The sequence below is a fragment of the Ictalurus furcatus genome, chromosome 4 (genome assembly GCF_023375685.1).
Source record: "Ictalurus furcatus strain D&B chromosome 4, Billie_1.0, whole genome shotgun sequence".
Taxonomy (NCBI): Eukaryota; Metazoa; Chordata; class Actinopteri; order Siluriformes; family Ictaluridae; genus Ictalurus; species Ictalurus furcatus.
Genome location: NC_071258.1, coordinates 21,837,766 through 21,863,003, shown reverse-complemented (window position 1 = coordinate 21,863,003; position 25,238 = coordinate 21,837,766). Strand labels below are relative to the sequence as shown.

Here is a 25,238-nt window from a genome sequence, read left to right as displayed (position 1 = left end):
TGTGTTCAATCACTCACTAGAGGGCAAGGAGGTCAGCAAACAACTACTAACCTTCAACCAAAGTTTCCATCAGGTGGCCAAGTTTGCCCTTGAATTCCACATGATAGTGGTAGGCAGCAGATGGAATGACCTTGCTCTCAAAGCCTTTCACCGAGGGCTCCATCTGGAAATACTCACCAACATGGCATGCCAGGATGAACCACTAACACTCGACTAACTCATCGACCTAGCTTTGACCCCCTGTTTGACCACTCTGGTTCAGCCGGTAACTTCATGGACATGGACACTGTCACCTGTCTGAACATTCCAACCCAACACCTGTCGCACCCCATGATCATCCATGCCAACGATGTAGGTCCCATTGGGGAGGTACCACAGAATGCTGCTTATAACCTCTCCTGTTACAAGTCGGTGTGGTCCATCAATAATATATCTCATTCCTGGTGACAGTCACTATGAAACATCACATTATCTTGGGCTTCCCATGATTCCTGCTCCATAACCCTCATAATCTTATGGCTGTACAAGGAGATCATTTATGTTCTAACTAATGTCATCATCAGTGCAGTCAGTTACCCAAGCACTGTGTGGTCTCCACCTCTGTAGAAAGTTTGGAGCACTATGCACCCCTCGACATTCTCCCCCATGTACTGGGACCTCAGTCTTCATCAACCCCAAGGCCAACAGTTTACTCCCACACCATCTTTATCACTGTGCAATTGAGATACTCCCCAGAACCACACCTCCCCACAGCTGGATCTACCTACTATCAATCGCTGAACAAAAAGCAATGGAAGAGTAAATCCAAGAAGCACAGGGGTATATTCGCCCTTCCACATCACCAACCTCTGCTGGATTTTTCTTTGTTGAAAAAAAAGGGGGTGGTCTCAGACCCTGTATTGATTATTGAGTACTGCGGGCACAACCAAATCACTGTGAAGTATTGATATCCATTGCCCCTGGTCCCAGCTGCACTCAAACAACCCAGATGGTAAATGGTCTGCACTTACATAGCGCTTTTATCCAAAGCACTTTACACTGTGTTTCATTCACCCATTCACACACACACTCACACACCAATGGTAGCAGAGCTGCCATGCAAGGCACTAACTTGCCATCGGGAGCAACTTGGGGTTCAGTGTCTTGCCCAAGGGCACTTCGGTATGTGGAGTCACATGGACCGGGAATCAAACTGCCAACCCTACAATTAGTGGACAACCCGCTCTATCACCTAGCCACAGCCGCCCACATTCACTATGAATTGGGACCTGTGCAGCGCATATAATCTAGTGCGCATCTGGGAAGGAGATTAATAGAAGGCTACTTTTAGCACCACATGTGGCAACTACTAGTCCTGCTTCATGCCTTATGGACTCTTTTGTGCCTACTCGATGTTCCAGAATTTTATCACTGACATCCCGAGGGACATGCTGGGCAAATATGTCAAAGCTTACACTGATGACATTCTCATGTACTCCCCTTCCTATGATGCTCACATGCTCTATGTCTGCTAAGTTCTCCAGTGCCTCACACAGAAACAGCTGTTCATAAAGGGAGAGAAATGTGAATTTCACCAATGCACCATCTCCTTCTTGGGGCACATCATTAGGCCAGATGGAGATGCTATGGACCAGGCCAAGGTGTCTGCTGTCATGGAGTGGCCTATGCCCAAAACCATCAAGAATTTGCAGTGGTTTCTAGATTTTGCCAACTTTCACTGCCTCTTCATTCAGGGTTTTAGTGCCATAGCTCACCCTCTGACCTCCCTCCTCAAAAAGGGGACAAAACACCTGGTTTGGAACCCGGCTGTGGAGGCAGACCTCAGTCAACTAAAGACAGCTCCCATTTTGAATCACCCCAATCTGTCCAAACTATTCATTGTAGACGTGGCAGCCTCAAAAACAGGTATCAGATCTATATTGTTCCAATGTTTTGGAGAGAAACCAAGCTTCACCATGTGGCGTATGCCTTCAGAAAACTCACCCAAGCCGAGCAAAAATATGATATCGAAAACAGGGAAGTGCTGACAGTAAAACTAGCCTTCGAAGAGTGGGACCACTGGCTGGAGGAGGCCACTTATCCTCTCACCATTTTCACAGCCCATACAAATCTTGAATACTTCAAAACTGCTAAATGTCTGAACCAAAGTCGCTCCACCTCATTCCACTGGACATCTTACCCACTGCCTTCATCAAAGCTGAACTCCTCTTTAAACAAGTATTCATGTATATTGGGATTCTGGGGGACAATGTCAGTTCAACCCCTCGAGATTGGGATAGTTTCACAGACAAGCTGGGAGTAACTGTCAGTTTTTCCTTTGGACAACACCTGCAGACAAACAGACAGGTGGGGAGGGCCAACCAGGAGATCGGCCACTTTTTAAGAACCTTCTAATCCAAAAACCAGGAGAATTGGGCCCAGTTTCTGCCATGGGCCAAGTATTCCCAAAACTCCTTGTGACACTCAGCCACCCAGCACACCTCATTCCAGTGTGCGTGGAATGCTAACCCGACCAATTCATCAGTGGTTTTGGAGAAGTGAACAGATGTGGGAAAGTACTCATCAGCACCTGGAACAAGTGGCCAAATCTAATGAAGAAAATGCTGACAGGCACTGAGGAGAGAACCCCACAAGCAAGCCGGGGACAGAGTCTGGCGGGCCACCAAAGATTTCCATCATCTACAAGCTTGCAAGAAATCCCAGGTATATCGGCCCATTCAAAATCCTAAAACAAATAAATTATGTCACATATAAACTGAACCTACAATGACACTGCTGCACTGCTCCCTCATTCTATGTTTCCCACCTGAAACCCATCTGCACCCTAGCCACTAACACTCCTTTGGCCACCCCTCCACTTTCCCTCGACATTGAAGGCCAGCCAGCATACTTAGTAAAAACAATTCTCAACTCTCATCACAGAAATGGCAAGTTGGAATATCTTATCAACTAGGAGGGTTATGGTCCAGAAGAACAATGCTGGGTACTGGCACATGACATCCTTGACCCCAACCTGTGCTAGGTGTTCCATGCCAATCACCCTCACTGTCCAGGTCCACAAACATGGGGAAGGCCCAGAAGGAGATATAGGAGCCCTTTTTTTGGGGGGGCGTTGGGGGTCAGTAGGGTCATTGTCAGGTCAGTTTCTTCCTTGAACTCAGTTTTCCAGAACACACTGCAGCCTACAGACATGGCCACACTGGATTATGCTTCCCAGAACTCATAACTGCTAATATGTTCTCAATCCCCAGACTTCTGAATACTTTCACCTGTTCCAAATTACACGCACACTTTTAAATGGACTCTCACTCACTGCGCATTGCATAGCGCTTAGTTTGTATTTGCATATGAACTAATTAAGCCGTTGATGTGCGATTGCTGTTCTGGTTTCAAGTTTGCATTGTTACTCTGTTTTGTCTATGCTGTCCTGTTTGCTGATTCCCATCATGTTCTGCTTCCTGAAAGAATTAATGAGGAACTATGATCATAATTTGCTCTTAATTATTTCTTACTTTTATTGAATGCTTTTGTTGATTAAAAACTAAGGAAATGTTTACTTATATAGCTCTACAACTATGTTGTTTATGTATACACAATCATGTACTGTACATATAATATATTTTTTTAAATTACAATTTAAGACACATTGACAAGCCATACAACTGAATGGTGCTAAAATCTACATTGATTTTTACTTATTGTGATCTCTGTATTTGTAGTCATAACTGTTTATAGTCATACAGTCCTATAGCGCAATATAGGTATTGTAATGACTATTCAAAACAAGCAGAATAAACAAGCATACTGACTACAATGGAATTCTAAAATTCAAATATACAAGAAGTCCTTTTGCCACATATAACTATCAGAATGGTGCATGGTAAAATATGACATTTGCAATTGTGTAAATTAGTCCAATCTGAAGACCAGACCCTAGGACACTTCCCGCAGAGCTCAGCTTATTCCCATACTGGTCCAGCAGCTGTAGAGCAACACCATTGGTCCATCCAAATCCCAGCTGCAAAAGCAAGTACAAAAATGACTCAGGTAGAATTATTCAGCATCATTGACAGCATCATTCTAGATGCACATTCAGTGCTCTGGTGACTGTTATAACAATAATAATAATACATATATGGTGTGTGTGTGTGTGTGTGTGTGTATATATATATATATATATATATATATATATATATATATATATATATATATATATATATATAAAGACAGTGGCAAGAAAAAGTATGTGAACCTTTTGGAATTTGGTTTTCTGCATAAAGGCCATTGTCCTTTAGGATTTTCTGGTAGAGATCAGAATTCATGTTTCCCTCAATTATTGAAAGTTGCCCAGGCCCTGAAGCAGCAAAGCATCCCCACATGATCACATTTCTACCACCATGCTTGACCGTGGGTATAATGTTCTTTTTGTGGAATTCTGTGTTTGGTTCATGTCAGATGTAACGGGACCCTTGTCCTCCAAAATGTTCCACTTTAAACTCATCAGTCCAAAGAACATCTTCCCAAAAGGTTTGAGGATCATCACGGTGTGTTTTGGCAAAATTCAGACGAGCCTTAATGTTCCTCTGGGTTAGCACTGGTTTTTGCCTTGCCAATCTTCCATGAATGCCATTTTTGCCCAGTGGCTTTCTGATAGTGGAGTCATGAACAGTGACTTTTATTGATGCGAGAGAGGTCTGTCGGTCCTTTGATGTTGTCCTTGGCTCTTTTGTGACTTGCTGGATGAATAGTTGCTGAATTCTGGAAGTTCGGCAGCTCTGGGAAGGTTCACTACTGTGCTGAGGTTTTCCCTCTGGAGATAATGGCTCTCACTGTTGTCCTTTGAAGTCCCAGAGCCTTTGCAATAGCTTTGTAACCCTTCCCAAACTGATGTATTTTAATCTTCTTCCTCATCATTTCTGGAATTTCTTTCAACTTTGGCATTTGTTACTGGGTAAGATCTTTTAACCAACTTCATGCTGTTGAAAAAGTTATAAGTGTTGATTTGATTGAACAGGGTTTGTAGTAGTCAGGCCTGGTTGCATCTAGTCAAGCTGAACCCGATTATGAATGCAGTTTCAAAGGTTTGGGGAATTAGTAACTACGGGGGCAAATACATTTTCATACAGGCCCAGCTGTTATTGGATAACTTTTTGCTTCAATAAATAAAATTTATTTAAAAACTGTATTTTGTGTTTACTCAGGTTGCCTTTGTTTTATCTTAGATTTTGTTTTAATTTCTGAAACAATTTAGTATGAGATATACACAAAACCAGAAGAAATCAGGATGGGGCAAATACTTTTTCATAGTACTCAAGAAAAAAAGAAACTTCCCTTTTTCAGGAGACTGTATTTTAAAGATCATTTTGTAAAATCCAAATAAGCTTTACAGATCTTTATTGGAAAGGGTTTAAACAAATGCTTTTCATGCTTGTTCAATGAACCATAAACAATTATTGCACATGCACCTGTGGAACAGTCCTTAAGACTGTCATGTCAAAAACAACTAGTGGTGCTAATTACCGTTTTCCATAGGTGATCATACTCAAAAGCACAATTGAAAGTAAAAATATAGAACACGTTGGATGAGAGAAGCAAAAATCCAGTTTATTGTTCAAAAAACATGAGATCCAATCAGTGAGATGTCCCAAAGTGATCTGAGTGTAAGCACAGACTCAATGCCCTATTTATACAGTTTTATCTTTAGGTTATGCCCAATTATCTCATTCTTTTGGAATCCCAATATGCTTTAAAAATGCCTTTTTTGATTTCCCTTAAATCCTACTTTTCCCATTTTTAAATACCATTAGGATCAACTTTTCTCACTCTGGAATCCCCTTAAAACCCACTTTCAGCCACTGGATATCATCTTCATGTTTTTCTTTCGGGTATTTACAAAGGCCCTTCCTAACATTCCTCCTTACGGTAACTGAGCTGTGCACATCTCATCACCCTGTTGTCCTGGACAATTTGTATATTTTATCACTTCTTCATTATGGGTGAGATATATTTTTAGTATTGCCTATTGTTACATATACAGTGGCAAGAAAAAGTATGTGAAACTTTTGGAATTTCATGGTTTTCTGCATAAATTTGTCATAAAATTTGATCTGATCTTCATCTAAGTCAAGGGTATTGACAAATATAATGTGTCTAAAAAAATAACACAAAAAATTCTGATCTTTCATGTCTTTATTGAGAACAACCAAAAAAACCTCATAGTGCTTGTGGAAAAAGTATGTGAACCCTTGAGGTAATGACCTGAAAAAAGCTAATTGGAGTCAGGTTTTAGCACACCTGGACTCTCATTAAGAAAATGAGTTTGGAGGTGTGGACTACAGCTACTTTGACTGATAAAAACCCCTCAAACTTTTGGAGTTTGCTCTGCACAAGAAGCACACACTTATGTGAGCCATGCCTCGCCAAAAAGAGCTTTCAGAAGATCTACGATGAAGAATTGTTGATTTACATAAAGCTGGCAAGGGTTACAAAGTGATTTCAAAGACTTTAGAAACAGTTAGGCAAACATTTTACAAATGGAGACACTTTGGGACTGTTACTACTCTACCAAGAAGTGGGCACCCAGTCAAAATGACACCAAGAGCACAACGAAGACTCATCAATGCAGTAAAGAAACAACCCACAATTACAGCCAAAGATTTGAAGGCATCATTGGAACTGGCTAACATCTCTGTTCATGAGTCTACAATACGTAAAACATTGAACAAGAGGGGTATCTACGGCAGGACACCACAAAGGAAGCCACTGCTTACTAAAAAGAATATTTCTGTACGCCTGAAGTTTGCAAAAGATCACATTGAAACTCCACAGCGATATTGGCAAAATGTTTTGTGGACTGATGAAACTAAGATTGAACTATTTGGAAAATCCACACAGCACTACATCTGGCATAGAAAGGGCACAGCATATCATCATGAAAACATCATCCCAACTGTAAAGTATGGTGGAGGAAACATCATGATTTGGGCCTGCTTTGCTGCATCAGGGCCTGGCCAGCTTGCAATCATTGAGCTGAAGATGAATTCCCAAGTATATCAGACAATTCTTCAGGATAATGTGAGAATGTCTGTACGTCAGCTGAAACTGTGTAGAAGTTGGGTGATGCAACAGGACAGCAACCCAAAACAACGGAGCAAGTCCACGACAGAATGGCTTCAGAAAAACAAAATCCGCCCTTTGGAGGGGCCAAGTCAGAGCCCAGACCTCAACCCAATAGAGATGCTATGGAATGACTTGAAGAGAGCCATACACATGAAATGTTCAAAGAATATGACAGAGCTAAAGCAGTTCTGCCAGGAAGAATGGGCTAAAATTCCTCCTGAATGATGTGCAGGTCTGATCCACAGCTACAGGAAGCGCCTGGTTGAGGTTATTGCTGCCAGGGGGGGGGTCAACCATTTATTAATTCTAAGGGTTCACTTACTTTTTCCACTGCCATTTTGAATGTTGAATGAGTGTGTTCAATAAAGACATGGGGGATCAGAATTTATTTTGTGTTATTATTTTAGGCACATCATATTCAGATCACAGCAGATCACATTTTATGACAAATTTATGAAGAAAACCATGAAATTCCAAAAGGGTCACATACTTTTTCTTGCTACTGTATATATACATGTGTGTGTGTGTGTGTATATATATATATATATATATATATATATATATATATATATATATATATATATATATACAGAGAGAGAGAGAGAAAGTGGTGTTTGAAAGTTTGTGAACCCTTTTTGAATTTTTTAATGTATCTGTATAAATATGACCTAAGACATCATCAGTTTTTCACACAAGTCCTAAACGTAGACAAAGAGAATCCAATTCAACTAATGAGACAAAGATATTATACTTGCTCATTTATTTGGTGAGGGAAATTATCCAATATTACATATCTGTGAGTAGCAAAAGTATGTTAACCTCTAAGATTAGCAGTTAATTTGAAGCTGAAATTAGAGACAGGTATTTTCAGTCAATGGGATGGCCGGTGTGAAGGTGTAAGTAAGCACCCCATTTTATTTAAAGAACATTGATCTATCAAAGTTTTCACAACACGTCTGTGGAAGTGTATCATATCATAAACAAAGGAGATTTCAGAGGGCCTCAGAAAAAGAGTTGCTGATGCCATCTGTGATAGCGGGCCTGTGGCCTGCACTCACAGGAAGTCACCGCACACACACCACGCTCCTCAAGCAACCGCCGGCCAGGTGACAGTGGCACTTCAGCAACCCGTTTGTTTTGGACAGCACATGGATGCAAAGTGGAGTGGCAGAAACACACATGGTTGGCAGCTGATGAGTGGAATGGCTTCTTCTCACCGTCATGCAGGAGAGAGGTAGCTATAAGAGGGAGCAGCAGGCACAGAGGGGTGAGTGTGTTCTCCAATCACATGTTCAATAACGTGTTTTGTCTCTCTGCCTGCCAGAAGCCGGCAAGGACAACAGAGAAGAAGCTCCCCAGCTGTACTGCACCTTCTGCTGGCACCCTCGGCCTGCTCCATGCCCCCTGGGTCACACCTCACTGCTGCTCCACCGCGATCCCTACTGCCACTCCACTCTCCTCTACACCTCCAGCCATTCACCTGAGCATGAATAAAAGAGCACTTTTCCACTACCACCATCTTCAGTGTGTCTATGTTCTGCCTGTTGCAGCCTAAAGCTACACTGGTGGAGAATGTGGGCATATTAGAACACAGATCCAATCCACAACCATCATGGACCCCATGGTAAAACACCTGCTGGAGACAAACATCCAGCTGCAGGCAGTGACCCAGGAACTGGCTCAGAGCCTACACGCTGCCACCCAAGAACTGCTGGAGCTGAAGAGGAAACCCTGCTCCTCCACATCAGTCCCTCTCACAAACCCCTGCTGAGAAGCGCCAAGTATCCTGATGAAGCTCACCAGTGAAGATGAGTTAGAGGTCTTCCTCCTAACCTACAAGTGGGTTATCCGGTGCAAACAATGGGAAGAAGAGCGCTGGATGGACATCCTCACTCCTTTCCTCCACCTACCATGCCCTTCCACCCTACCAAAATTCCCACTACCCATCGTTGAAAGCTGAAATTTTGGGCCACTGAGGCCTATCCCCCTTCAATGCAGTGGCAGAGTTCCACAGCTGGTCCCACCGGCTAGGAGCCACTGCTCGGCCTCAGATGAACTCCCTGCTCTGAATCAATGGGAGGTGTCTCCAGCCGTACTGGCACACCGCCACCGAAGTGGCCGAAGGGATTGTGATGGACCACTTCCTAAGGGCTCTGTCACGTGAAGAACACAAAATGGTGGGGATGAGAAGCACCTGCACCCCGGAAGAGATGGTGGAAGCCCTCGAATGCACCCTAGCCACCCTGAGCATTGGCAGGGGCGAGCAGAGGGATACCAATCTGGGGCTCCGCTGGGGCAAAACCCCAAACCGGCCGTCAAAGTGAACAGCCAACCAGTCGCCGCTCTCCTGGATTCCGGATGTACGGTAACCTTGGACCACCCGACTACCCTCAATTAGAGGCCCAAACCCACCAAAGTCCTCCCCATCTCCTGTGTCCATGGAGATGTCTGAAAGGTCCTCGTTGCTGAGGTCCTGTCCTCCTCCCCAGCCGGCAAGTGGTCAATCCTTGTTGGACTGATCCTCAAGCTCCCAATCCCACTGTTGCTCGGGCATGACTGGCCAGGGTTCCCGACACCACCACTGCCGGCATGGAAAGAAGTCACCCAACATCAAAGACCGGGTTCGGCCAGCCTACATGGCCCAGGATGATGGGGACGCCGCTGTATGAGACACACACACACCCTAACTCAGTCTCCTCTGTGTTTCACAAGGTCGCTCGGGAAGGGAATATAGGGTGCAAGCAGAAGGAGGATGAATGGCTGAGGCACTGCTGGGGCCAGGTGCATCTGATTGACGGCATTGACCAGCATCCAGAACAGCCTCTCCCTGCGACCTATTTCCTGGTTTCCAATGGCCTCCTGTAATTCAGAACAGAAAGCCAGGGCCAACCCTGCGATCTCCTGGTCATGTCGCAACACAAAACCCGGCCCCTGATGCACATGGCCCACAGCCACCCACTTGGTGGCCACCTCAGCATCCGCAACACCCTGGCAAAGCTGCGTGATAGGTTCCTCTGGCCCAGGATGGATGCCAATGTCTGGGTCTTCTGCCATCAGTGCCCTCAGTGCCAGCATATAGAGCCCTGAAAGCCACCTCCCGCACCCCTCATCCATCTCGCTATCATTGACTTCCCCTTCGTGAGGATAGTCATGGATCTGGTAGGGCCGCTCCTGAAGTCTGCCCGGGGTCATGAATACATCCTGGTCATCCTGAACTACGCCACCAAGTACCCCGAGGCAGTCCTGCTGTGGAAGGCCACCTCCCAAAACATCATCACAGAACTGGTGCTCCTGTTCAGCCGCATGGGGATCCCCATGGGCATCTTAACAGAGCAAGGTACGCCTTTCACCTCTAAGCTCATGGGTGATCTGTGTCGGCTGTTGCAGGTGAAATGCCTCCGGACCTCTGTCTACCACCCACAGACAGATGGCTTGGTGGAGTGGTTCAATCAGACCCTCAAGCAGATGCTCCGATGAGTGGTGGATGATTAGGGCCAAAACTGGGACCTATTCCTTCCCTATATCCTCTTCACCATCTGAGAGATGACCCAAGAATCTAAGGGGTTCACCCCATTTGAGTTTCTCTTCGGATGGTGACCTCTGTTAATGCTGGATGTGGCCTGCAGAGTTTAAGAAGAGAAACCCTCTCCATTCTGCTCACTGGTGGAATATGTACAAGAGATGCAGGAGCGGCTCGACCGAGTCGCCCCAATCATCAGCGAGCATATGGAGGCGGCACAACAAGAATTACAACAGGCCTATAACCATGCAGCCCAGCCCAGAGAATTCCATCCAGGTGAACAGGTGCTCTTACTACTCCCAAATGCCTCTTGTAAATTCCTGGCCCGTTGGCATGGCCCCTTCACAGTTCTCGAGAGGGTGGGCCACAGTGAATATACCACATTAACCTACTGAAGAGATGGGTCCAGCCTGCCCCAGTGCTTTCTGCCTTCTCTACTATTCCCTCAGGGTCCGATGAGCATACCTTGGTCCATCAAAGAGAAGACCTCATGCCCACACAGCATCAGGAGCTGATGGAGCTGGTTGACCAGTTCGCTGACATTTTCTCATCCTCCCCAGACCTGACCCACCTGGTCCAGCATGAGATAAAAACTCTGCCAGGAGTGATGGGTCAGTCAGCGGCCCTTCATAGTTTGACAGCTACCTCCTTCCCAGAGTCGACAACCTGGTAGAGTGCTTGGGGAGGGCAAGTCATCCTGGCCTAAGAAGCAAGGCCCAAGACTGCCTTCAGCATTTCCAGTGGCCACTAGCAGTACTTGGTTCTCCCTTTCAGCCTATACACCTTCCACCTGGGCCAACCACCTCTACCATCTCAGGGAGGTACTCGGGGGCCTCCGGAAGTCCGGGTGAATGGCTAACCCAAAGAAGTGCCATCTGGGGCTGACAGAAGTTCAGTACCTGGGGTACAGCATTAGCCGTGGCCTGCTGATGCCACAGGTGAAGAAGCTGAAGGCGGTGAAAGGGTATCCCTGGCCCACATAAAAAAAAACAGGTATGTGCCTTTTTGGGGCTGGCGGGGTACTATAGGAGATTCGTCCCTAACTTCTCCACTCTAGCCCTCCCCCACTCAGATCTTATGAAGAAGGGCCAACCGGACTGGGTGCAATGGACCAAGGAAGCAGGGCGGGCATTTCAGGCCCTCAAGTAGAACAGCTCACCTATTCTCAGGAAACCCCAACTGCTCCTTTTCCCTTTGTCGCCCATGCTAATACATCCGAGACAGGGCTGGGGGGCCGTCCTGTCCCAGACCTTCGACAGGGAAGAAGAGGAAGCACACAGTCCTCTACATCAGCAGAACGCTCACCCCTCCCAAGCAGAAGTATGCCGCCATGGAATGAGAAGCCCTCACCATAAAGTGGGCCATCGAGGAGGAGGAATGTCAACTCTCACCAGCAGTAGGCTCAGAGCTGATGGGGGTACTGTGATGGCAGGCCTGCAGCCCACACACACAACTTCTTCAGTCCATCTCTCCCACACTATTACCTGCACTCACACACATCTTTAACACATCCCTCTCTACTGGCACATACCCTACCTCATTTAAGTAGGCCCAGGTTACCCTACTGCTTAAAAAACCATCACTTAACCCTGATGTAGTGGACAACTACAGGCCTGTTTCCCTCCTCCCTTTTCTTTCTAAAATTCTTGAAAGAGACATTTTTAATCAACTCTCCAATTTTTTCACACAGAACAACCTCCTGTACACCAAGCAGTCTGGCTTCAAGAGCAATCACTGCACAGAGACTGCTCTGCTTTCCGTCACTGAAGCCTTATGACTAGCAAGAGCAACCTCTAGATCATCTGTCCTCATCCTACTTGACCTCTCTGCTGCTTTTGACACTGTGATCCATCAGATCTTCCTGTCAACCCTCTCCAGCCTGGGTGGAATCCTACCTCTCTGACATATCCTTCAAGGTATCATGGAGGGGAGGTATTTCTGAAACTCAGCAACTCGCAACTGGCATTCCACAGGGGTCAGTTCTGGGTCCACTACTCTTTTCTATCTACACTACATCTCTAGGGCAGGTGATTGAGTCTCATGGCTTCTCATATCATTGCTATGCTGACGACACCCAGCTCTATTTGTCCTTCCAGCCTGACGATCCATCCGTCTCTGCACGTATCTCTGCTTGCCTGTCGGACATCTCGGTCTGGATGAGGGAACACCATCTTAAGCTCAACCTGGCAAAATCTGAGCTTCTCGTCATCCCAGCCTGCCCCTCGATCAACCACAACCTCACTGTACAGCTCAGCTCAACCACACTCAAGCCAACCAGGACAGCCAGGAACCTTGGGGTGATTCTTGATGACAGCTTGACCTTTACAGACCACATCTCAACAACTGCACGGTCCTGTAGGTTCATCCTGTACAACATTAAGAAAATCAGACCCTACCTCACCGAACAGGCTACACAGATAATAGTCCAGGCTCTTGTTATCTCGAAACTGGACTACTGCAACTCACTACTTTTGGACCTCCCAACCAGCTCCATCAAACCCCTTCAGATGATTCAGAATGCTGCAGCATGCCTCATCTTCAACCAGCCCAAGAGAACCCATATCACACCCCTCCTCATCTCCCTCCACTGGCTTCCTGTAGCTGCCCGCATCAAATTCAAGGCCTTGATGCTCACCTACAAGACCTTGTCTGGAACAGCTCCCTCTTACCTCAACTCTCTCCTGAAGGCTTACGTTCCCTCACGCAATCTGCGATCGATTAGCGACCGACGCTTAGTAGTTCTTACTCAGCGTGGCTCAAGGTCCTTTTCCAGAACCTTCAAACTAACTGTTCCTCAGTGGTGGAATGAACTTCCAACCTCAATCCGGACTGCAGAATCTCTCAATTAATGGATCTTGTATAGTACCACTACTTGTATTGTTCTCTGCTTGATATATCGCTTTGCTTGTATTTTCTCATTTGTAAGTCGCTTTGGATAAAAGTGTCTGCTAAATGAATAAATGTAAATGTAATATTGGATCATTTTCCTCAATAAATAAATGACAAAGTATTTTGGGTTTTCTCGATCTACTTTTAGGACTTTTAGGTGTGAAAATCTGATAATGTTTCAGGTCGTATTGAAGCAGATAAACAGAAAATTCTGCATGGTTCACAAACTTTCAAGCAGTACTATATATATATATATATATATATATATATATATATATATATAATATTAGTGTAATGTAATAATGTAATATTGTTTAATATTGTAATACATTGTATATATTGTAATATATTGTAATGTAATAATAATGTAATATTGTAATACATTGTTAAAGAGGTGCAACATTTCATCAGTCTGAAAAGCACACTTCAAGTATTTCCTTAAAGGATTACGTTAATCACCACCATAGAAAGAGAGGTAGAAATTGGTACATGTAAACAGGATTACAGCATCACCTGAACTTCATATTCACCACCTCCTCCAGGTTTGTTATCTCCACTGACATCATACTGCAACAGACATAAATATATACTTTTATATATACTTATACATATATATGGACATTGAAAAAGGTACTGTTTTTTCCAGCTGTGTACATAGTATTTGAAATTTAAAAATATATATGAGCTCACAGAGCAGACTTGCAGCTTTAAATTGAGGATACCCACATCCGATGTTTATGAATAAAAGCACTTTTTATATATGACAACCCCTCCCCCCCTTTTTTAAAATACTTGGTTGCAAATCCTTTGCAGTCAGTGATTGCCTGGAAGTCTGGAACCCATAGACATCACCAGATGCTGGGTTTCTTCCCCGGTGATGCTTTTCCAGGCCTTTACTGCAGCTGTCTCCAGTTCCTGCTTGTTCTTGGGGTGTTTTTCCTTTAGCAATAGAAATGCATTCTCAGTTGGATTTAGGTTAGGTGATTGTCTTGACCATTGCGGAACATTACACTTTTTGGCCTTGGGTTGCCTTCAAGTACACTGCAGATCATTGTCTATCTGCACTGTGAAGCACCATCCAATGAGTTTTGAAGCATTTGGTTGAATCTGAGCAGGAAATATAGCCCTATACATTTTAATCCTGCTGCCTTTGTCAGCAGTGAACTCATAAATAAACACTAGAGAACCAGTTCCATTGGCAGACATACATGCCCATAAGTTGAACTGGTATACTTTGGATCATGATAATTTGGCCTTAGGATGTTGTTCCAGAAAAGTACATGCTTTTTTTGACTAACTGTTTTTGAGGCTTACCAATGGTTTACATCTTGTGGTTAACCCTTTGTGTTTACCCTGAAGTATTCTCTTTATTATTGACTTTGACACAGATATACCTACTCACTGGATCCCTCTGGCCAACAGATGTGAAGGGGTTTTTCTTCATCAGGGAAATAATTCTTCTGTCATCCATCACACTTGTTTTCTATGATGTTCTGGGCTTTTGGTGTTCCTGAGCTCACCAGTGCATTCTTTCTTTTTTAAGAATGTACCAAGTAGTTGATTTAACCACACTTAATCTCTCTGAGTGGTTTCCTTTGATTTTTCAGCCTATTGGCTTGCTTCATTGGCAGTGACAGCTCTTTAGACTTCATATTGAGCGCAACAGATTAGAAATGCAAATGTCACACTTGAAATCAATTCTAGACCTTTCATCTGCTTTCCTGAAGTGTAAGGAAAGGAAATTATCCTTTAAAAGGGGGACATATAAAAAGTGTCCTACACTGTCCACCCAATTTGGATGTACATACCCTCAAATTAAAGCTGAAGGGCTTAATTTCTACTCCAATATTTAATCAATATGTAATCAGCGACAGTGTAATCTATATATTTATATCACTGAAATACTTAGGAAAAACAACAGGAAATGCACCTTTTCAAACATGGCATCATATTTAACATAAGCCAGCCAGTTTGTTTGAATCCACTGTTGGGCCAAATCAAAGGCAAGATCTTTGGCATCTACTGAGTCAAGCTCTGACAGACCTGAGAAAGACAATACAAGATGGTAACTTTAAATATCGAGTTACATACCAAATGTCCTAAAAGGTAATCCTCAAATTTGCTTGGCTTTTTCCCCCAAGCCTGGGGCTACATGTATATCAATCTGACTGTATAGCCTATTAATTTGTTGCACTGCACATCCCTGTTGTCATATAACTTATAAGTTATTTGTTTCCTTTTTTATCATCTTGACCTTTTATACTAGTGAAAGGTTATTCCTGAATTGAACTGAACATGTATGGAGACAGTGAATGAATAAATAGTCAGGAATGTACTGTATACCAATATAAAAATGAATCTGCAGGGTCTAAGCACTGTTAGCAAATAGCAGCCCCAGTGGCCAGTTGTCACCAAATGACATAAAACACCTACTTCCAAAGTGTTGTGAAATTAGCTTAATGGTAATCTTGTGAAATGCCTGCTGAAAGCTGATTGGCTAATGTTTTTTAAGTAACCCAGTTATCATAAAAAATACACATTCAGGTTAGCATAACAATGCTCAAACAAATTTATGGTTTCAAAGAAACAGCTATTTGAACTTAACCCTGCTCTCTATGGATTACCATGTCTCAGATTTTACAGCCTCAGAATCTAGTCTTGAATGTGACTTTCAAGTTTCACCTGATTCTGTCCAGGGAATCATGAGTTACAGTTGTTTTGACCTGCAAAAATGTATTGATATGTAGTGGCCATATTGTTTAGAAATCTCAACAAAATGATCTACTAAGTATTTTGAAAATAAAATTCTAGGACTAGTTTGCAAAAGTAGGTTTGTATGTTATGCAGATTACTATAAATTTGAGAGGACAAGGCTAAATATTCCAAAAGGAAGAATTTAAATACTTGTAGCACCAAATTTGGATAATTTTTACTATACAGCATATTTTACAAGACATATACAGTATATGTTTATTATTTTAAAAATGTGAGTAGCACCTACCATTGCCAATATACTGCCATTCTTCCATAATCTGCTCTGACTGAAGTTAGACATTAATTTTAATGAGTTAAATATTTTAGTTACAGTTCTCTCTCTCTTTCTGTGTGCTAATCCATTTTGCTTCTCCTCACTGATTATTGAAAAACCATATGTTAAAATTCCATGTACCCCAGTATTCCCCTTATTAAAATAGGGGAAGCACAGGTGTCTGTTATATATTTGCAGTCATGTGAAAAAATAAGTACAACAAGAAATTGTTGCTGTTTTTGACATATTTGGACAAGTAAACATTTGATCATTTTTGAAACAGTGCCTATTCATAAAGTTGATATACTTGAACAAAACTACAAGGAAAATTAGTTTGTTCAACCATTTATTCAACAGAAATATCAACAGATATAATTTTGACACGTTCAACTCGAGTTTGAATCCGCCTTTTGCAAAACTCACTCTTTTCCCATCACATATCAGATCAGAATGGAATTTATTTTCGATAAAAATGAAGAAAATATTTGAAAAGTGGAAATAAAGTGCCTAATGACTGTTTAATAATAAAGTGTTTATCAGTTAGTTGTAGTTGCAGGGAGTGCTTTATTGTCCCAGTAGGGTGGCATCCATTTAATAATTCTAATATATATAGTCATTTACACTCTATGTTATTACTGCATCCTGTTTCAATGTACAACAATACTGAGATGCAAATAGTATCTGACACAATTTTCAGTACAAATAGCATCTAACAACTATTTGTATTTATTGTAAAGAACTGCTACTTTAATATAGTGTAAAAAGAATATATCGCTATTTATTTTCACTTAGTGTAAATAAGAAAATTATGCTATTTTCACTTAGTGTAAATAGCATCTATCGCTACAAGAGATTGTGCCCAGGGGCCTCTGAATTCTTAATCTGGGCCTGGTCTTTTTCATTACCGTATGAATGACTAGCAGTTTGGTTCAGCACCTGTGAGAGGTCTCTGAATCATCATATGGTGAAGCCATGTGTCTGGGCACAAACTGTACCATTACAGTGGTGTTACCATCCCCCTGGGAATACAATAAAATTAATCCCTTTTTCTGGTTTTACCAAAGATTTCTTATTTTATTTAAATTTAGATTTTAAATTAAGATTCGATTCACTGAGATGACATCACGGGGTTCTTTAAAGGGGCCGTGATATTTTTTAATCTTCTCTGAGGTGTAATTATAATATTAGTAACATTTATTGCACAAAAAACATACAAAATTTAGTAATTTATGACAGAGAGAGATTGTATATATTGTAACCGTAGTTTTGACAGGTATAGGTCAAAGGTCAAAAAGATACACATTCTAACTCTCTATATCTAGATCAAAGGTCATGATCATAAAAATATGAATAGTTATGTTAAATCTGGATCACATCCATTCGTGACCATATATGGTGCTGCCATGTGTGTTTTTCCGCCCCACACGTTGCGCACACCTGGTACATCTTTTCACATAGAATATGAAACTCTCTGTGGTAGGACATAAAAATAGGATAGTTTTGTTAAATCTGGTTCACATCCAAATCGTGACCATACCTGGTACGACCATTTGTTCCCCCACCCCACCCCACCCCACCCCACACAGACACAAGTTGCATACTCATGTTTTTCCTCTTCACATAGAATATGAAGCTCTCTGTGGTAGGTCATAAGAATATATATAGTTTTGTTAAATCTGGTTCACATCCAAATCGTGACCATACTTGGTACGACCATTTGTTCCCCCCCCCCCCACCCCACCCCACACAGACACAAGTTGCATACTCATGTTTTTCCTCTTCACATAGAATATGAAGCTCTCTGTGGTAGGTCATCGACCATGTGTCCCCCCCCCCCACCCCACCCCACCCCACACAGACACAAGTTGCATACTCATGTTTTTCCTCTTCACATAGAATATGAAGCTCTCTGTGGTAGGTCATAAGAATATATATAGTTTTGTTAAATCTGGTTCACATCCAAATCGTGACCATACCTGGTACGGCCATTTGTTAACCCCACCCCACCCCACCCCACTGCACCCCACCCCACACACACAAAAATTGCATACTCATGATTTTCCTCTTCACATAGAATATGAAGCTCTCTGTGGTAGGTCATAAGAATATATATAGTTTTGTTAAATCTGGTTCACATCCAAATCGTGACCATACCTGGTACGGCCATGTGTATCCCACATCCAAACAAAAATATCACACACACACACCCACACACACACACACACACACACACACACACACACACAAACACACACGTGCATGTACAGACAAACGCATGCATACAAACCTGCTTATAAAAGTCGAGCATCCCTCTAGGCTTTATAATACTCTGTACTTAGAACAACGTGTGCGATCTTACAACATGGCTGATGTTTGTCCTAACGCGCCGAAAAAAGCTCACCCTTTTTTGGGAAGAATAGAAAAAATGTTAGAACATGAAAAGATTCAATATTGGGTAATGTCAAACGGATGTACAGCCGGGTTTTTTTTCGATGCAGAAAAAGGAACCGTTTTGCTTTTCAAGTTCTCGGTCCCGGGACACATCCACTGGAGCCGTGCTACAGAGAACGTAACTTTTAACAAAGGTGACTGGAAAAAGTTCAGAAAATGGTGCAAGGATTTTGACTACATTGTTAGAATGGATTTCTTTTCCCCGGATGCGTACAGACGTAAATGGAACAGTACGTCTCTTCAATGCAAATACTGTATCAGCGCAACAAATTTCTCCAAGAACCAAGTTTCACTGCACTGTGCTGCTGTATTAACCGGTGACAACGCCCCTGATAACAAAGAGAATTGTGAAGTGAGGTATGACCGAACCAGCTGGCACGATCTGCAACGCTACTTCCGGCAAATCGATGAATTATTCCAAAAAACTGGAAGAGACAAAGAAATGATGCAAATAAAAAAAAGGCTAGAAGAAGTCTTATTCTGAGATCGTCAATATACTATTCTTGATCAGAAACTCCACCTCCCCAAGACTCCTCCCACACGCTATATAAATGAGTCTGATTACATATCGAGCCAAAGTATTCTGAACGTCAACCAGCAATATGTCTTGTGAAATCAACCCCGTTTTCTACACCTCTGATGCAACCCTGTATGCTGCTGCTGATGATGATGATGATGATGATGATGATGTGACCAGTTCGGGTTTTGAAGACGGTGAAAGCCTAGGAAAAAGAAATCTGACCTATCTGACAACGAACGATGAAGCCGACGGGTGTATAACCAACACTGTTCTAACCATCATACGTGCTGTTACGGGGGAACTGCTGGACAGAGTTATCCAACAAGATCTGAAGGACAACTGTCACGGCTGCGCGATCGATCACCCGAGTCAACTCCAACACACGTGTTTGTTCGATCCTGAAGAGTACTATCTACACCTAAACACCTACCGATTGCTGAAAAAACTGTTTAAACCATGGTTCAAATACACATTGGCAAGAGGTCTGAAACTGTGTGGAATCAAACACACTCCTTCCCTGGAAAAAATTCAAGGCATCGCTGAAGCCACCGTGTGTGAATGGCGAGACGAGCCTCACATCAAAACCGTGCTGAACGAGGTCAAGGAGAAAACCAAAGACGTTTTCAACGAGCAAGTGTGCGAAGACGTCGTAGATTACTGGAACTTTCACTCATCTCTGGAACCTGCTGAACCATCGCATACATGGGAAACCTCAAAACAAGCCACGTCTATTCTAACTGCGAGAAAAGGCTGAAGCCGATTAAAACAAAAATGCTGAAGACATTCGTAAATAGCGTGTGTCCTTAACACATAGGTGTGTAACAAGTTTTTTTTTTTTTTTTTTATATGTATTGCTGAATCAATTGAATGTAAACTAAACATGTATCTAAACCTGCGTGTGTTTAGAATGGAAAATGTTACTTTGATTGAATATGTAATACCTTACTCACGTGTTCTGAGATAAATGCTTATTCTACACTGGTATTTGATCATTCTTGCCTTGACACTCGAAATGACTGAACGATTGATGAAGAATATATATTATACACCGTCAGAACCTGGTTCGTACGGTGGTGTTGAGAGTTTGCAAAGAGCTATTGTTGAGAAAATAGGTAAAAGAGCTAATGATACTGAAATAAAAAACTGGTTAGCAGAGCAGGATGCATACAGTCTACATAAACCAGTATCTACAAAGTTTAAAAGAAACAAGGTTTTTGTGAAGAACATCGATGAACAATGGCAAGCTGATTTAGTCGATATGAGCAACTTGTCAGAGAGTAACGACAATGCGAAATTTATGATCACGTGTATAGATATTTTATCCAAATATGCCTGGGTACGTGTGTTACGAAACAAGACCGGAATCGAAGTAACTAAAGCTTTTGATTCCATTCTAAATGAAGGTAGGGTCCCCAGAAAACTACAAACTGATCAAGGGAAGGAGTTTTTTAACAAAAATTTTCAAACATTAATGAAAAAACATGACATTATTCACTTTGCTACGGGTACGGGGCAAAAAGCATCGGTGTGTGAAAGGTTCAACAGAACGCTAAAGACCAGGATGTGGAGATATTTTACCGCTTTTAACACGAGAAAATACATCGACATAGTTCAGGATTTGATTCAAGCGTACAATCACAATTACCATTCCAGCATCAAAATGAAACCTGCCGAGGTCAACGAATCCAATTCCTTCAGAGTATTTAAAACCCTCTACGGATTGTTCACACCTAAATTAAAGAAACTAAATTTCAAGTTTAAAGTTGGTGATATCGTTAGAATTTCTCGTTTAAAAAGACAGTTTGAGAAAGGAAACGAGCAAAACTTTACGGATGAATATTTTACAATCTCCGAACGGATACCGAGAGATCCCCCAGTGTATAAATTACGAGACTATGATGGTGAAAAAATTGACGGAACATTTTATGAACCCGAGCTACAAAAGATCATTATCGGTAAGGACAAGACGTTTAAAATTGAGAAAATCTTGTCTGAAAAGACCCGAAACCAGAAAAAAATCTGCCTGGTGAAATGGGTGGGTTGGCCCGATAAATTTAATTCGTGGGTTCCGGTCGAAGACGTAGTTAACATAACAAAAGGATCACCGTGAACAAAACTGAAAACTATACTCATTAAACCATGGAAGAGTGCGGTTTCTTTGTGACCCTTCCAAGCAACGCGTTTTTGGATATTTACCCTAATAATAAGATCTCGCATTACACTACTAAATTCGCCAAACCAATCGATTTGAACGGAATATGGGAAGTATCGCTCGCAGAGGTTCAATATATCCAGAGTTGGTACTCGTTAACGGAGGAAGACAGTATGTGTCATATTATTCAGACGGATGGAAAGAGAACACTAAACAGTAACTTTAATATCACTCCAGGATATTATAAAAATATCGATGAAGTGGTTAGTGAAATCAACAACAACTTAAAGAAAATGGAGCTCGGAATAGAGCTATTCTATAACCCTATGAAAAATAAAATACGCATCGTATCCCAAAAACATTTTGCGTTCAAAGCTAATGGAAAATTAGCATATATGCTCGGTATGAACCCCGGTGTTCCGATAACGGCCCGCGAACCAGAAGCGCCTAACCCCTCTGATATTCACGCAGGCTTTTATACGATGTATGTATATACAGACGTTATCGAGTATCAACGAGTTGGTGACAGTTTTGCTCCGTTACTGAGATGCGTACATATAACGGGTAAAAACAACAAAGTCGTCACAATTACTTATGATAAGTTGCATTACGTACCTCTCACCAAGAACCACATTACCGATATAGTAATCGAAGTCAAAACGGATCAGAACAAGCCTATACCTTTTAGTTACGGGAAATTTATTGCTAAACTACACTTTAGACCCGCTAAACATTCGTTCCGTATGTAAAATGATGGATAGGGGCTACGTTCATCCGCAGACCTACGTGGATTATTATGTCCACCAGGCTGGAAATGGTCTTCCTGGGTTTCAAGGCGCCCCCACCATGTATGGGTCGGGGCTAGGAGGACTGTTCAAGGGTCTTTTTAGAATGGCGGTTCCGTTCCTCAAAAGGGGTTTTGCTATTGCAAAGCCTCATTTAAAAACAGCTGCTAAAGGGTTCGTAAGTGACGTATTCAACAACATTATGAGCAAGACACAAGCTCAGAATCAAGACGGATCGGGGCTTGCGTTGACTGCGCGTAAAAAATCTAAAAGGCTCCCAGGGCGTCAACATGTGGTTCCTAATAAAAGACGTAAGGTTACTAAAATCAAGAACAGTGTGAAAAAGACCGAGCAGAGAGGCAACAGGCACCCTTACATCTCTCACAAGAGAAATCGGCTGAACATTTTCTAACATCATGGCGTTCTTACACAGTCTATCCTCAGAGTGTACCAAGACAGAATTGGATATTTTCACATTACCTTTTACCCAAACGAGTATCGAAAAGTACACTTATGTCGAAATACCACCACTTTCCGCTCTTACGGACAACGGGCCCCTGGAGTTCTATGTGGCTGGAAACGGGGAGGATTACCTCGACTTGAACAACACTTTTTTACATCTGACCTGTAAAATCGTGAACCCCGACGGTTCCAATATAGCTAACGATGCAAAGGTTGGGGTCGTTAACTACCCCGTAGCCTCACTTTTTTCACAAGTGGATGTCATGCTCGGGGATCGTCTTATTTCTCAATCTAGCAGTACATACCCATACCGTGCCACCTTTGAAAGTCTTATCAACTATGGAAAAGATACACTGGAAACACAATTTTGCACCGGGCTATTCTACAAAGACACAGCGGGGCATATGGACGCCACAGACCCGGACGGACGAAACGAAGGCCTCAAAAAAAGGGCCAGTTTCAGTGCTGAAAGCAACACCTTCGACCTGATTGGACACATTCACTCGGATATATTTTTTCAGGATAAACTTTTACTGAACGGGATCGATTTGAGGATTAAAATGGTTCGCAGCAAAGCTGAATTCTGTTTGATGAAGGAAGGAAATGCAAATTTCAATCTGAAAATACTCAACGCTTCTCTTTTTGTGAAGAAAGTAACCGTCTCACCGTCTGTAAAAATCGGACACGGACAAGCACTTCTCACCGCCACAGCCAAGTATCCGATCGAAAGAGTCTGTTTGAAGACCTTCAGTCTAGCTGCAGGGAGCCGCATTTGTTCACAAGAGAACCTCTTCCTCGGTCCCTTACCTAAAACCATTATCTTTGGGATGGTTGACAACGACGCCTTCAGCGGGTCGTACAATAAAAACCCTTTTAATTTTAAACATTACGATGCAGAGTTTATCGCGCTGTACGTAGATGGTACGCAATATCCCGCAAAACCGTTTCAGCCTGTTTTTCAGTCCGGTAACGTGGTCCGTGAATTCCATTCTCTAATTTTAGCATCAGGAAAGCAGCTGAAAGATCAGGCACTGTCGATAAACAGAGAAGAGTACCTGAACGGATATACTTTATTCGCTTTCAACATGAATCCCGATGACGATTGTGGGCAACATTTGTCATTAATAAAATCGGGCAATATGCGATTGGAACTCAGATTTCGTCAACCACTTCCGATCACGGTGAATCTAATAGTGTATGCCAGTTTTGACAGCATTCTAGAAATAAACAATCGAAGAAACGTGCTCATCGATTACCAGTAACTCATGGATACCAGAGAACTAACGGAGGTTATGAGAAGTTGTCCTGAAATAGATAAAATATTTCATGGCGTGATGGCCTGTGACGAGCTACCTACAAGTACTCTGAGAATGTTTCCAGCTTTATTCATCGTAAACACACATCCGAGACACATGCCGGGTGAGCACTGGCTAGCGTTATGCCTTAATGACGAAAACACAGGAGAATTTTTTGACTCGTACGGAAACCCTCCAGACTACGAACTCTTTCCTCGATCGATTCATTATTTTTTGACAAAGAACTGTTGCAAAATAAAATATAACCCTGTACAAGTTCAAAACTTTACGTCGGTTTGCTGCGGGCAACACTGTGTGTTTTTTCTGTGTCACAAAGCTAAAGGTTATTCATTTAACCGTATTATGTCTATGTATAGCAAAGATTTAATTAGAAATGATAACACTGTTGTGTCATTCGTTAAAAAAATGTACCCTAGAGTAAATAAAAAGCATTCAATTACATGTGTACAATGTGTTAACTCTCTAGATATGTTTCATTTGCATATGTAGTGGAATGTTAAATGACTATGCTTCACAAGAAAAATGTTAAACAATAGTTATTTTATTGAAATAAAGGGTAACATAACATAACATGCTTTGTCCCTCGTCCTTTTCAAAAATCAAACCAGTCAGTACGGTTAAAAACGGGGGATTTGAAAACTGGCTCAGAATCGTGGTCTTTGCTTTTAGGTGGGGAAACAAGATGAGAGATATCTTTAGATCTTTTTATGTCAGATATTTTGCGTCGAACACCGCCATTAGGTATTGCTGAAAAGGGTATATTTAGGTTGGCTACTGTCTGTAAGAACTCTTTCCAACCTAAAGGCCTCCGTTCGTCGGATACTCGATGAGGGGCCGTGAGATTTTTTAGCAAATCCACCATGTGAGATCCTTTGATAGTGTTTCCTTTAAAAATGAATTCACCGCTATCGTTCCACGCAGCCCCGGCTTTTAAAAGTTTTTCCATAACGTACGAAGCGTTTCTTTTGTTTCTAGCAGAAATGTTAGCGAGGACCT

At 42.3% G+C, this 25,238-nt stretch overlaps 1 protein-coding gene across 2 annotated transcripts in view; it reads right to left on the bottom strand.

Moving 5' to 3' along the window:
* Nucleotides 1–2,362: 2,362 nt before the first annotated feature.
* The window catches only part of treh (trehalase (brush-border membrane glycoprotein)), a 53,934-nt gene continuing 31,058 nt past the window's right edge, over nucleotides 2,363–25,238 (bottom strand). For both annotated transcript variants that reach the window (XM_053623309.1, XM_053623308.1), the window contains exons 13-15: nucleotides 15,459–15,571; nucleotides 14,042–14,095; nucleotides 2,363–4,018 (exon numbers count right to left, since the gene is read on the bottom strand). In XM_053623309.1, the coding sequence (XP_053479284.1) occupies nucleotides 3,866–4,018; nucleotides 14,042–14,095; nucleotides 15,459–15,571 (320 nt within the window). In that variant the 3' untranslated portion in view covers nucleotides 2,363–3,865. The remainder of the gene's footprint in view (nucleotides 4,019–14,041; nucleotides 14,096–15,458; nucleotides 15,572–25,238) is intronic.